At 49.2% G+C, this 12,424-nt stretch overlaps 1 protein-coding gene across 3 annotated transcripts in view; it reads right to left on the bottom strand.

Annotated features, from left to right (window-relative positions):
• Positions 1–12,424, bottom strand: part of LOC135907592 (ovalbumin-like) — a 65,738-nt gene that overhangs the window by 36,091 nt on the left and 17,223 nt on the right. For all 3 annotated transcript variants that reach the window (XM_065439276.1, XM_065439275.1, XM_065439277.1), the window contains exon 3: positions 9,415–9,563. In XM_065439276.1, coding sequence (XP_065295348.1) covers positions 9,415–9,563 — 149 coding nt within the window. The remainder of the gene's footprint in view (positions 1–9,414; positions 9,564–12,424) is intronic.

Here is a 12,424-nt window from a genome sequence, read left to right as displayed (position 1 = left end):
CACCCTCCTTTTTTATTGACTTCGAGAACTGCCAAAGCTTTCGGTGCTTATCGCGCACGGCAACAGAGTAGTCCCGTGTTATCCTGAAATCTGTTTTCTTCAGCTTGCTGCCATTGCTGAGCAGAGTCTCGATTTCTTTTTCATTGTAGAATGTAGCTATTATTTGCCGATTTTTCTGGGCTGGTAACCGACCCAGGCGGTGGGCCCTGGCAACTGGGTAACGCTGGGTAGCGAGCAATGGGCGCTAGTAACAATGGTCGCTCAATGTGCGGTTCAGAATTTACGCCGGTGCTATGATCGGTCCCATCTTTTTCGATCACACACTGAACTGGACAACGTTACGTGAACGAAATCATTGAAGGAGTGGTGGATGAGTTTCTCAGCGAAGTCACGTCTTCCACTTATGTGGTATCAGTAAGATGGGGCGTCAGGGCACAGCAGCAGCCGAGCACGCAACTGGCTGGCTGCCACTTTTCATGCGCAATAGAATGAAATGCACGGGCCTGTAAATTGGCCGGCTAGGTCACTTGACCTGTGTCCACTCGATTCCTTTCTTCGAGGTTTTGTGAAAGATCGTGCTTACATGTTCGAGACAGACGTGAAATTAGTTCAAGGCAAAGATAGCGGATGTCTGCCGTCGAATTTCAGCGTCGGTCATCAGAACAGCCGCAGAAGATGTGATAAAACGGACATAGGACTGCGTAGAGACAAAAGGAGACCTATTCGAACACGTCCTCTACGCTGATATTCAACGGAGATTACGAATTCATATATAATAAGAGCACACTGAAATCTGATGTTTTCTTCTTTTTTTGTGCAGTCATCTTAATCGCCAATTCGGCTCATTTAGAAGTATACTTAGAGGTATATTTACGTTCTTGAGCGCATCGGTTTTGCCTTGTCTCTACACGTTGGTGGCTTCCGGGTCTGCTTATTCAGCTTATATTTTTTGAAACTAATCTATCTTTTGTACCAAGTACGCGCTTTCATTAAAAATAAAACGGTCAATTTCTTCTGGCTTTGGTCCGCAGCAAGTTTCTGGCGCGAAATATAGCTTCGCGCGCACATTTTCGATGCAGTGGGAGCAATGCCGGGATTTTGAAACATTCTCTCCCAATTACAGTAGCGCTTCAGCTGCGTTATCAAGGTGCTTTTGTCATCAATGTGATCAGTCGGCTTTGAGAGACACCGCATTTAGATGTCATTTTCGGGTGACTACAAATGCATCACTGCCACTTTGAAAATTAGGACAGCACTTCTCAAGTTAGACAGTTAATTGCAATAACTTATTTAAATCTCAGTAACGAAATAATTGCTGGTGGCTGTTCCATTGTACTGGAAACAATATGCATTGGGTGTTCTTCGGATAAGGCAACTGCTCTTTTTTTAAGTCTTGGTGCATAATAAATGGGCAACACTGTATAATTATCTCAGTAACCAAAGTGAGACCAAACGGGATTCGCTCGAAATCAGAATCAACAGAGGTCATGCACAGCAGTACTTATACTCGGACTCACAAAAAAGAGAGAGAGAGGGGGCGGCTGCAGTTGCGCTGGAAAGGTGAAGCAGTATTAGTGGTAGCCAAGTATGCGAAATGACACAAAGGAAGAATACACCACCACGAGGAGTCAGGCTGTGAAATTGCACTGCCTCCTGCTATGAGGTCTCGTATATACTAATAAAACGCCGTCACTTCAGCGCTCAATTGTTCGAAGTCACATGAAGTTTCTTCAAGTGCACGAAATTTTATACTATGGCTGCAGTTTCTGCATACCATGTAAACTGGTCTACGCAGACAATTATCCAACGGTTCTCGTTGTTAGATAACGGGAATGGACCCAAAAGGTCAATGCCTACTTGCTCAAATGGTGTACTGGGCGGTGTCAATGGCCGAAGAGGATCCGGGGCTGCGGTGGTCGGTCGCTTGTGACGTTGGCACGTTTCGCAACTAGCGACATAACACTTGGTTGTTTCGTACATCTTGGGTCAGTAAAAGCGCTCCTGCGTGCGGTGCAGCGTTCGTACGAAGCCGAAATGGCCGGATGTCACATCGTCATGCATGGCGCGTAGAACGGTGGAGCGGAGACTCTCGAGGACAACAAGCAGAAAACGCGCTCCATGACCGGATTAATTAGTCGCAAGAGGAATCCGATAGAGGCAGTCTGCGTCAGCGTGACGACGGCCACTCTTGCACGATACCGCAAAGTCGTATTCCTGGAGGTGCAGCGCCCAACGTGCGAGGCGACCAGAGGGATCACGCAAACCGACCAGCCAGCATAAAGAATGGTGGTCGGTGATAATCTTGAATGGTCTACCGTAAAGATAACACCGAAACTTTTGTATGGTGAAAACGGCTGCCAGGCATTCCTGTTCCGTAACCGTATAATTGCGTTCAGATTTGCTCAGGCAACGGCTGGCATATGCGACAACATGTTCGGCGCCACTGTGACGTTGTACAAGCACCACTCCTATCCCGATTCCACTAGCATCAGTGTGAACTTCAGTCGGGCAAGATGGATCGAAGTGACGCAAGAGGGGTGCTGACGTTAGTATAAACTTCAGTTGAGAGAATGATGCGTCACACTCTGGTGTCCAACTGAAGGATGCATTTTGTCGCAAAAAACTTGTCAACGGCTAAACGATGTCGGCAAACCGGGGAACAAAACGACGAAAATACGAACATAGGCCAATGAATGAGCGGAGTTCTCGTGCTGACTGCGGTGGCTCGAAGGAGCTCACCGCTTCAATCTTACGAGGATCGGGTCTGACGCCATCCTTGTCGACTAAGTGTCCCAGGATCAGTGTTTGACGTTCGCTGAACCGACACTTTTTTGAGTTTAGAACCAGTCCAGCTTCCTCAATGCAGTCGAGAACGAGGCTGAGGCGTTCGTTATGTTCTTTAAACGTGCGGCCAAAGATTACAACATCATCGAGGTAACACATACCTATCTCCCACTTTAAACCACGTAGTACTGTGTCCATGAATCTTTCAAAGGTGGCAGGAGCATTGCAAAGGCCAAAAAGCATCACATTAAATTCGAATAGGCCGTCTGGAGTCAGGAAAGCGGTATTTTCTTTGTCGGCAGGGTCCATAGGTATTTGCCAATACCCCGGTCGCAAATCAAGTGTTGAGAAGTAAGAAGCAGCGTGTAAGCTATCAATGACGTCATCGATTCGCGGTAGAGGATAGACATCCTTCTTCGTCACTGCGTTTAGATGTCTGTAGTCCACGCAGAATCTCCAGGATCCATCTTTTTTTCGCACCAGGATTACTGGGGCTGCCCATGGACCACACGACTCTTGAACGACACCTTTGTTCATCATCTCCTTGACTTGCTCTGCAATAACTTTGCACTCGGACGATGGCACTCGGTAGGGCTTCCGGCGGATGGGGTGTGCTGAGCCGGTATCTATTCTGTGACGAGCGCGGACGACGGCAAATGAAGGGGTGCATCTCCATGCGTGAAGTCGAATGCAGCCTCATCTCTGGCAAGGACCTGTACCAGTGCTTGCCGTTCCGATGCGCCGACAGCCTTGCTGATCATGCCGAGCATTAGCTCTTAAGAATGGCGATTATCGCAAAAAGAGCAAGCTGTAGCAACGTCCGCAGTTAGTGCCGCTATTGAGCTACATGCGGTTTTATCGAAGAGAGCGATTTTCATACCGCGAGGAAGGACAACCGGCGTGGCGGAACAGTTCAGCGCCCACAATGTGGCGACTCCCTTCGTCATGCACACGACAGAGCAGGGCACAAGTATACCTTTTTTAGCAGAGTTTATGCGGAGAGGCCTAACTACAAGGTCAACACAATCAGCATCCACAGTAGTTGCAGAAACACGAACGGGCGTCAGGCACCACGATGGTGCAATCACTTCATCAAGAACACTGAGAGTGTCTGTGTCCCTGTCTTCACCACTCAAGCTTTGTTCGGACTGTGCTGATATAAATAACTTGCTGAATGATATTTCGCCACAACCACAGTCCACGGAAGCGTCGCACTGTACAAGAAAATCGATACCACGAATAACATCGTCCGAACAACGAGAAAGAACAAGGAATTCCGACACAAACACTTTCCCAGCCAACAAAATACTCACAGCACAAACACCAAGGGGTTGAAACAACTCGCCGCCTACTCCACGAAAGGTAATACCGTCATTCCAAGAAAACATAACTTTGTGTCCTAGACGGTTTTTGAAAGGAGGATCATCACAGACACAGTCGCCCCAGTGTCAACTAACGCCATGGTCGGTATTCCGTCAGTCGAGACATTCACTTTGTTTTTGAACATCACAACAGGCAGAAGTATTTCTTGCAAAGACCGTCCGGCGACCACACCTCCATTGGCCGCGGATGCTAGTTTCCCGGCGGCGGTGACGAAGAACGGCGCCGAGGGGACGGAGAGCGACGGGGACGGTTACTTGGTGGCGTCAAACTCCACTGGCAAATCTGAAGCTGGCGAATCGCTGCGTCTTGTCGCGTGTGAGAAGTGGTCCATTGGAAGGGAATCGGTCATCCGCAAGTCATATGAAGTACGTGTTCTGGGTGGCGAGAACATCGTTGGTGTCCTACGTGATTGACGGCCGTGGCGACAATACCGAGCTATATGGCCCGTGGAACCGCAGTTGTAGCACACGGGAGGGTCGCGGTTCACAGCATCTTCCTCGAAACGAATGCTAGGCTGCTGCCGGCGGCGAGATAGTTCGTTGTCCTGTGGATAACGTGTCTCTGCTGCTCGCTGAAATCCGTTATATCGTTCATAAGTCGCGTCGTGGTAGTATGGTCGGTGCTGTTCTTGTCGCGGCCTGACAGAAGTCACAGGACCTCGGGGGTAAAAACGCGGCTGCTCTCGCTGTGGCCGAGAGTCGTAAGTAGGGCCTCTGTCATAGAGACATGGCTGCTGTCGGGGCGCGAGTTCATAATCCTCAGTGTGCCTCGCCGCAGGATACGGGGAGAAGGATGCCACGTTTGGCTCGAAATCTGGTGATAGGCGGAAGCTATGTGTGCCTGGATGTGTCACTTGCGCGTGCAGGCTGAGCTCTTCCCGAACTATTTGTCATATCGTTGATGCCAGATCGAGGGGCTGGTTGCTGTCCACGCTTGCAACTGTGGTCACATTGGCTAGCGTGCCAAACTTCGGCGTGATGCGCCTCGTCTTCAGTTGCTCGAAAGTACGACAGTGCCGAATGATGTCAGCGACGGAAGCCAGGTTGTCCTTTGCGATGAGGAATATATAAACTTCTTCGGCAATTCCTTTCAGGATGTGCCCGACTTTGTCTTCCTCAGACATTCCAGAGTTTACCATCCTACACAGTTTTATTACCGCCTCAATGTAGGTCGTGCAGGTTTCGCCTGGCAATTGCGCACATTGCAGTAGCGTCTGTTCTGCCCTTTTCTTTTTCGTCACGGAGTCACCGAATCGCTCTTTCATTTCTGAAACAAATCTTCCCCATGTTGTGAACGTTTCCCCGTGGTTGTAGAACCACAACAACGCCGTATCCGTTAAGAAGAACACGACGTTCGAAAGCTGAGAAACGCTGTTCCACCTGTTGGCGGCACTCACCCGATGATAATGGATGAGCCATACCTCGACATGTTCGTCCGATCTTCCGCCGAAGGGATGCGCATCTGTCAGTTGTAGAACGGAACTTGTCGGCGCAGCTGTTGGAATGGGCCGTTGTTCGTCTGCGTCGTGGGACATATTCGACTCCGGTAGATTCGGTGGGAGTCCAGCAAGGCGACGGCTCCGTCGAAGAACTTCTGCTTCAGCCTCCGTCTTCAGCTGTCGATTACCCCGCACCTCCACCACAACTGTTACGAAGAGTTGCGAGAGAGAGAGAGAGAGCGTAAACTTTAATTTCAAATCAGCAAGATTTGAGTCCGGCGTCTTTTAGTGGGTCTGGGCACCCGCCGCGGACGCGGTTCCGAGACCTTGTCTCGAAGCGGCTTCCTCGGCTCGCTGGACGGCCCAGAGTTGTGCTGTCAGGTCAGAGCTGAGCAGTGCGGTCATCCAGCGTGACTGGAGGCTGGCGGTGGAAGAGACGGAGGGGTCGGCACTGCCCGACTTGTTTGTTAGGTCCCGACACTCCCATAGCATGTGATTTAGTGTGGCAACCTCGCCACACGATGTGCATCTGTTTGTAGTGTACATGTCTGGATACATGGCGTGCATGAGTCTGGGGTTTCTGTAAGAGTCTGTTTGTAATTGTCTGAAGTGTACTGCTTGCGTCCTGTCTAACATAGCGTGAGGGAATGGGTATATGCGTCTTTGTAATTGGTAGTGTGCCGTGATGTCGTGAAAAGTGGTCATACGATCCTCCCATGCCCAGACGTTTGCTGTACACCGCGGGGGCTCTTCCTCCGATGCTGCTCGGTGAGTCAGGCCTCGAGCAACGCCATGAGCCGCTTCGTTGGGGGTGCTCATTCCAGTGTGTGCCGGGATCCATAGCAAATGCCTTCGGGTATCAACGTCGGCCTCTCCCTGGTGTATGGGATGTCGCTGGAGTATCTGATACGCCTCTTGCGAGATGCGTCCATTTGCAAAATTGCGAATTGCCGTTTGCGAGTTACAGATCACGTATGTAGCTTTGGTTTGTGTGAGGGCCAGTGCTATGGCCGCTTCCTCTGCCGCTTCGGCATGTGCCGTGTTCACGGTGACGCTCGTGAGGTGGTTGCCTCGGTGGCTAGTAACTGCTGCCACGAAACTCTTCCTGTCTCGATAGCGGGCTGCGTCGGTGAAGACCGCATCCTTGTCGTTAGAGTAACTTTTGTTCATTTGTTGTGCCCTGGCTGTACGCCTCCCCGTGTGGTGTTGGGGGTGCATGTTGCGAGGCAATGGGGGTACGTATAGTTGCTCGCGTATGGGTCTTGGAATGTCTACTTTGACGCCATGTTGCGAGTGGTATGTGATGCCGAGATTTTCAAGCACGTGTCTGCCCGGGCGGGTCTTGGATAGGCGTTCAAGTTGGGACACTTGTTGCGCCTCCACGAGTTCTTCGAGCGTATTGTGTAGGCCTAGTTCTAAGAGCTTGGTGGTGCTGACTCCAGGCGCAAGTCCCAACGCACATTTGTACGCCTTGCGTATGAGCGCGTTGAGCTTGTTTTTTTCCGCAACCGTCCAGTTGTGAAACGCTGCCGTGTACCTTATCTGGGAAATGACGAAGGCTTGGATGAGTCGGATGACGCTGCCTTCGCGCATGCCCGCGTGTTTGTTGGTGATGCGTCGAATGAGCTGCATCGTGCTGGTGGCCTTTGCCGTTATCTTGCGAAGTGCTTCGCCATTGCCACCCTTATGCTCTATCATCATTCCTAGTACCCGGATTTTCTCTACTATCGGGATGGGTAGGCCATTTGATGCCGTTAATTGGATCTTTTGCTTTTCCTGGGGGGTGTAGCATTTAGGTGGGCGCCCCTTTCTGATTGGTCTATACAGCAGCAGTTCGGATTTTTCGGCCCAGCAGGCGAGTCCCGTGCCCACGAGGTAGTTTTCTACGCATTGGATGGCCTGTTGTAAACGTTGCTCGAGTTGCGAAGAAATGGTTTTATTTGCAGGCGATGGATGATGATCGTAGTGTGGTCGTAGCGCAGCCCGGCCTCTCAAACGCTTCGTTCTCTTCGTCTTCTCTTCTCTTCTCTCTTTTCGTCCGCGCCTTTCGTATCCGTTACAATATATATATATATATATATATATATATATATATATATATATATATATATATATATATATATATATATATGGGGGGGGGTGTTAGGAAAGCTGGTCACCCCCTTCCCCCCCCCACAACAGAAAAATAGAAGCGCTACGCCTATGGTTCCCGTCACAGTAGGCGATCGCCAACGCGTTAAGTCCACACCCCCGCTCCACGCGGTGAACAACTCCACGCGGCGCAAGCTTCTCAAAGGTTCATGGATGAGGTAAAGCGCGGACTTCCGTTCATTTTCGTCTACATTGACGACATTGCCGTTGCAAGTCGCGCAGACGAAGAGCACAAAGAGCACCTTCGCCTTCTATTTGAGCGATTGGATGACACGGCCTGGTCCTCAAGCCCCGAAAATGCGCTTTCCGATTTGAAGCGCGGATTTTCTTGGCCATGGATTTCACCCCGAGACGTCAAGACACTGAAATCACAGGTGCGGGCAATCGAGGACTTCCCCTCTCCACGCTCCTACGAAATTTGCGTCAGTTTCTGAAGCTCATAAACTTTTACAGTCACATCATACCATCTTATTCGCAAGTTATTCAGCCACTTACCGACCTGCTGCGCCGCGACTACTCAAAAAAAAATGCCTAGCTTCCACTGTTCCTCGGAGCACGAACACTCCTTCCAGAAAACCAAAACGTGGCTGGCGATTGCAGTGCTGACTCATCCGTTCAATGACGCTGCAACTCGCCTTACGGTAGACGCGTCGACCACGGCAGTGGGTGCGGTACTCCAGCGGCACGATGGCACAGACCGGAGGCCGCTGGACTTCTCAATGTGCCTCGAACCTACAGAAGCGCGCTACAGCTCCTTCTGGATACAGATGTTGGTCATCTATTGCGCTGTCAAGCATTGCGTTTTTAAGCATGAAACGATTTCAGCTCCCTTTCTGAGTGACCTTCAAGTGACCTTGAGCCAAAAGCCAGAGCTCTTATCTGGGCACTCAAACGAAAACATTAGGGCAAATTTGTGAGAACAAAAGGAGATTGTTTGGATAACCAGTCATTACTTGACAAAATGCGATCTCGGGCCCCCAAGTCTTCGTACAGGACCGCGTTACAGAGGCTAGTTACTGCCCAAACAAGTTTTAAAAAATATTGCTTCCGAGTTCTTCATAATGTTTGTTCACAATATCACTCAAGCTGTAACTTCTAGTACGCTGAAGTTTTATTTTTCATTTCCAATAGCGACGTTGAAATGGCAGATACAGCACACTATAGACTCGTGCCGCTCAGCGCTAAACGCCAGCGGCCCGCGAGTTCCGCGGCGCGGGTTTTGCGTCACCTCGAGAGATACAACCACGCTGCGTGGCGCTTCCTTCAGGGGCCTCTACCCGCCGCGGTGGCTTAGCGGTTATCGTCTTGTGCTGGTTAGAGGTAAACATGCATAGACGCAAACATAGATCAGCCCGGAAAGTACGCGATGAACGGTAAGAGTGGTCACGTATTAAACTAGTCATTAAATGGCGCGTTTTAAGAGCTGTACATGTTGCAGTCGCTGTCAGTAGATGTATGTAAAGCTGAATATGTTACAGCCGCTCTTAGCAAATAGTTGTTTTCATACTTGGACACCAACTTGGAGCTTTTCGACCCACAAACCTATCTTTCAGGTTCATTTAAATTTATTTTTTACTACCGTGTCATTTCTCTAGCACAGCACGGTGATAAACCGAAACGCCATCTGGTTCTTTTTGTTTTTAATTGGTGACCCGTACCTGAAGTTGGCCTCGTCCGTAAAGGCCTCGCGGATGCCGAGCTTCTGCAAGACGTCAGTGAGCTCGGCCTCGAAGGTGGCTGAGAAACGCGGCAACTCAATCTTCACCTTCTGGCGCTCCTTGACTGCCTCGAACACGCGGTTCAGCACCTGCACGTGATGCAGATGCCCAGTGCTATCGGTGTCTGTAGCAAACGTTTGAAGAGAAACAAAAGTTGCAGTAAGTTACTTTCGCTTTCGTCGTTAGGCGCGGCAATATGTTTCCCGTTTATTCGGGTGAAGAAGCAGACAGTAGGTTTTTAGGCAGCCACTACATCGACAGCCCGGGACTTTCATATGTGGTAATGCTGGCACAGTACTGAAGTCGCAGCATCGCCCTTCTATGGATGCTTCTAGGAACAAAAGGTATGCCCGATTGACTAATGAATCGACTAACTGATTAACTTTAAAGTATAAATAAAGAAAGCAGCGACATGTCGTGATGATGGACTCCGCTTTATTAGCACTCACCTGACCTTGTACAACGAGCGGCAAAGCCCCGGAAAACAAACGTTCTGTATTTTAGCCCCCTGGGGACACCGCTATACAGTGTTTCAAACCGAAGAAGGAATGTCGCAGAATAAGAAAGTCAAAGGCAATCAGCGACTGCGGCGCTGATGAGAGATATCGCAAAATCTAAATGGTGAATCGTAAATCAAATCGCTGGCATCGCAGACGCAATAGCTAAGAGATACAGCGCACACAAGTAAAATGAAGCACCTCTCTTTTCGAATCTGGAAGACACGAACACCGCCACATGAGAAGGCCGCCATAATTCATATTTCGCAGGGCACCCCATATACCAATCTGTTCGGCAGCCACAAAAGAGATGAACACTTTGCGGTGGTATTTTTTACATTATTTTGTCAGGTCGTCATTTGGTTTGGTGTTGCTGCGTACTCTCCTCGCACGTGCGCAAGCTGTCTCACTCGGCAGCTTGCGCGCCCGCCGTCTGACGACGCGTGTTGACTGGGTTTCCGACCGGAACCGCAGTGGACGCAGCCGCCATTAATTCGGCTTTGAAAGAAAATTCGGTGAGTGTGGAATGGTTTTTGGTACGCGCATGTTTCTGTCCAGCACGCGCACGCATCCGTCATTGACGGATATGCGCTGGTTTCCGCGGATATCTGCCCATAGACATATTATCGGTTATTTTATTTGGCGCCACAGTGAAAGTGCTTAGTGGAAATAATGTAACTTCCATGGTTCACTGTTCCGAAATCGGACAATAACTTCTAAGGAACGTTAAAGTTTTCGGTTTCGAAAACATTTTGATCCCACTTTTCTTTAACAGACTCCAAATTTACGAATCCTGTTCTTTCTTTCTTTCTTTCTTTCTTTCTTTCTTTCTTTCTTTCTTTCTTTCTTTCTTTCTTTCTTTCTTTCTTTCTTTCTTTCTTTCTTTCTTTCTTTCTTTCTTTCTTTCTTTCTTTCTTTCTTTCTTTCTTTCTTTCCTTCTTTCTTTCTTTCTTTCTTTCTTTCTTTGATTTCTTTCTTTATTTATTACAGAGCTACTTACTCCGTAGCTGTGGTATGAGACCTTACTTTATAGAACATGTAAGAAATCAAGAATTATACAAGCTCTCCTTGCGGCAAATTCTGAACACATACGATCCACAGGTGGTCAAAATTAATCCGGAGTACCCCTCTACGGCATGCCTCATAATCAAATCATGGATTTGGCACGTAAAACGCTAGAATTCGTTAATTTTTCCCAACTCACGCTAAGTGTAGCGCGTCTTCGGGCTACTAACCAAATCCTATGCACATTACCAACATCGCTGCTTGCGATCGTGCGGAATCGGTGACACTTGGGTTGGTGCAGTGGTTGCAATCTCACCGTGATTGTCTTGCAGAAAGATGGAATAACAGGTTCACCGAAGTGAAGCTGCGTCGCATTCTGTCAAACGTTTCAGAGAAGCAAGCTATCCCTGTGTCGAAGGACACATTTTTGTGCTTGCTTTCACTGCACCACGATGACTGAAACGTGTGTCAGTAGCTCATTATACTCTCTGACCTTCGATTTCTGCGATGTAAAGAGAGACGCAGCGCATCAGCCACGAACCTACTCTGGCTTTGGCTCGCGGTTCGAATATGTCGTATAAAAAGAATATATAATCGATAATTTATGGAGTTGCACCAATGGGAATAAGCTCGCCGAATGTCGTATCCGAGTTCATTGTTGAATTTTTTTAGTGGCGTTCCCAGCCTACCTTGTGTGCGAACGCGGATGTACGGAGCTAATATGCAGTGTACCGACCTGAATGTGTCGCTACTCACAAGCGTTCTAGTAAAACTGAATGTAAAGGTTTGCACTGCTGCTCACGAAACTGACGGATCACGGCGCGACAGGTCTCCAATTGACCTTCCAGCTCCTCCGAATCCTTAGGTTCTGTTTGTCGAGCCCACATTTTGTCTCCCAACAGAACCTACATTTTACCTGATGAGGCATGGTGTACGGCTATGGGCGCCTTCATTTCTATTTCTGCTGCCAGTCTTGCCATAGAGGACGTAAAAATTAGGGGGTTCACATCTCCGACACCAGCTGCAAAGGTATTTCTAAGCTATGTAGATATTGGCTTCTGCATATTTCAGAAAAGTGGTCTCCCTGCTTTCACGGGCTGTGCTAATAGTGGAGAAGAGCCAATCACCGTCGATCAAGAAGCGAGCGGTTGTGCACCGCTTGTCGGCGTTCTTGCCAAGCGTTGTAAAAATAGCCTGTCATTCAGCGCCTACAGAAAGTCGGCGCACGCTGGTCGGTGCCCTCACGTTTTACCTTGTGCGAATGCGGAGGTCTACCGCTGCTACGCTGTTGTGTCGAGCAAAAACCGTTTGCACGAGAGAGGAAAATTGGACACGTGACGCGGCGGACGTTGTCGATGAAAAACTTGTGGCTATCCTTCATCTCTCCTCAGTGCGGCAGAAGCTGTCGGACGGAGCAAGACGGCGTCCTGCATCGTCTCCGATTCCCA

This window comes from Dermacentor albipictus, chromosome 1, assembly GCF_038994185.2.
Source record: "Dermacentor albipictus isolate Rhodes 1998 colony chromosome 1, USDA_Dalb.pri_finalv2, whole genome shotgun sequence".
Lineage (NCBI taxonomy): Eukaryota > Metazoa > Arthropoda > Arachnida > Ixodida > Ixodidae > Dermacentor > Dermacentor albipictus.
Note: the sequence above shows the minus strand (reverse complement) of the source record. Positions and strands in the feature narration are given on the sequence as shown.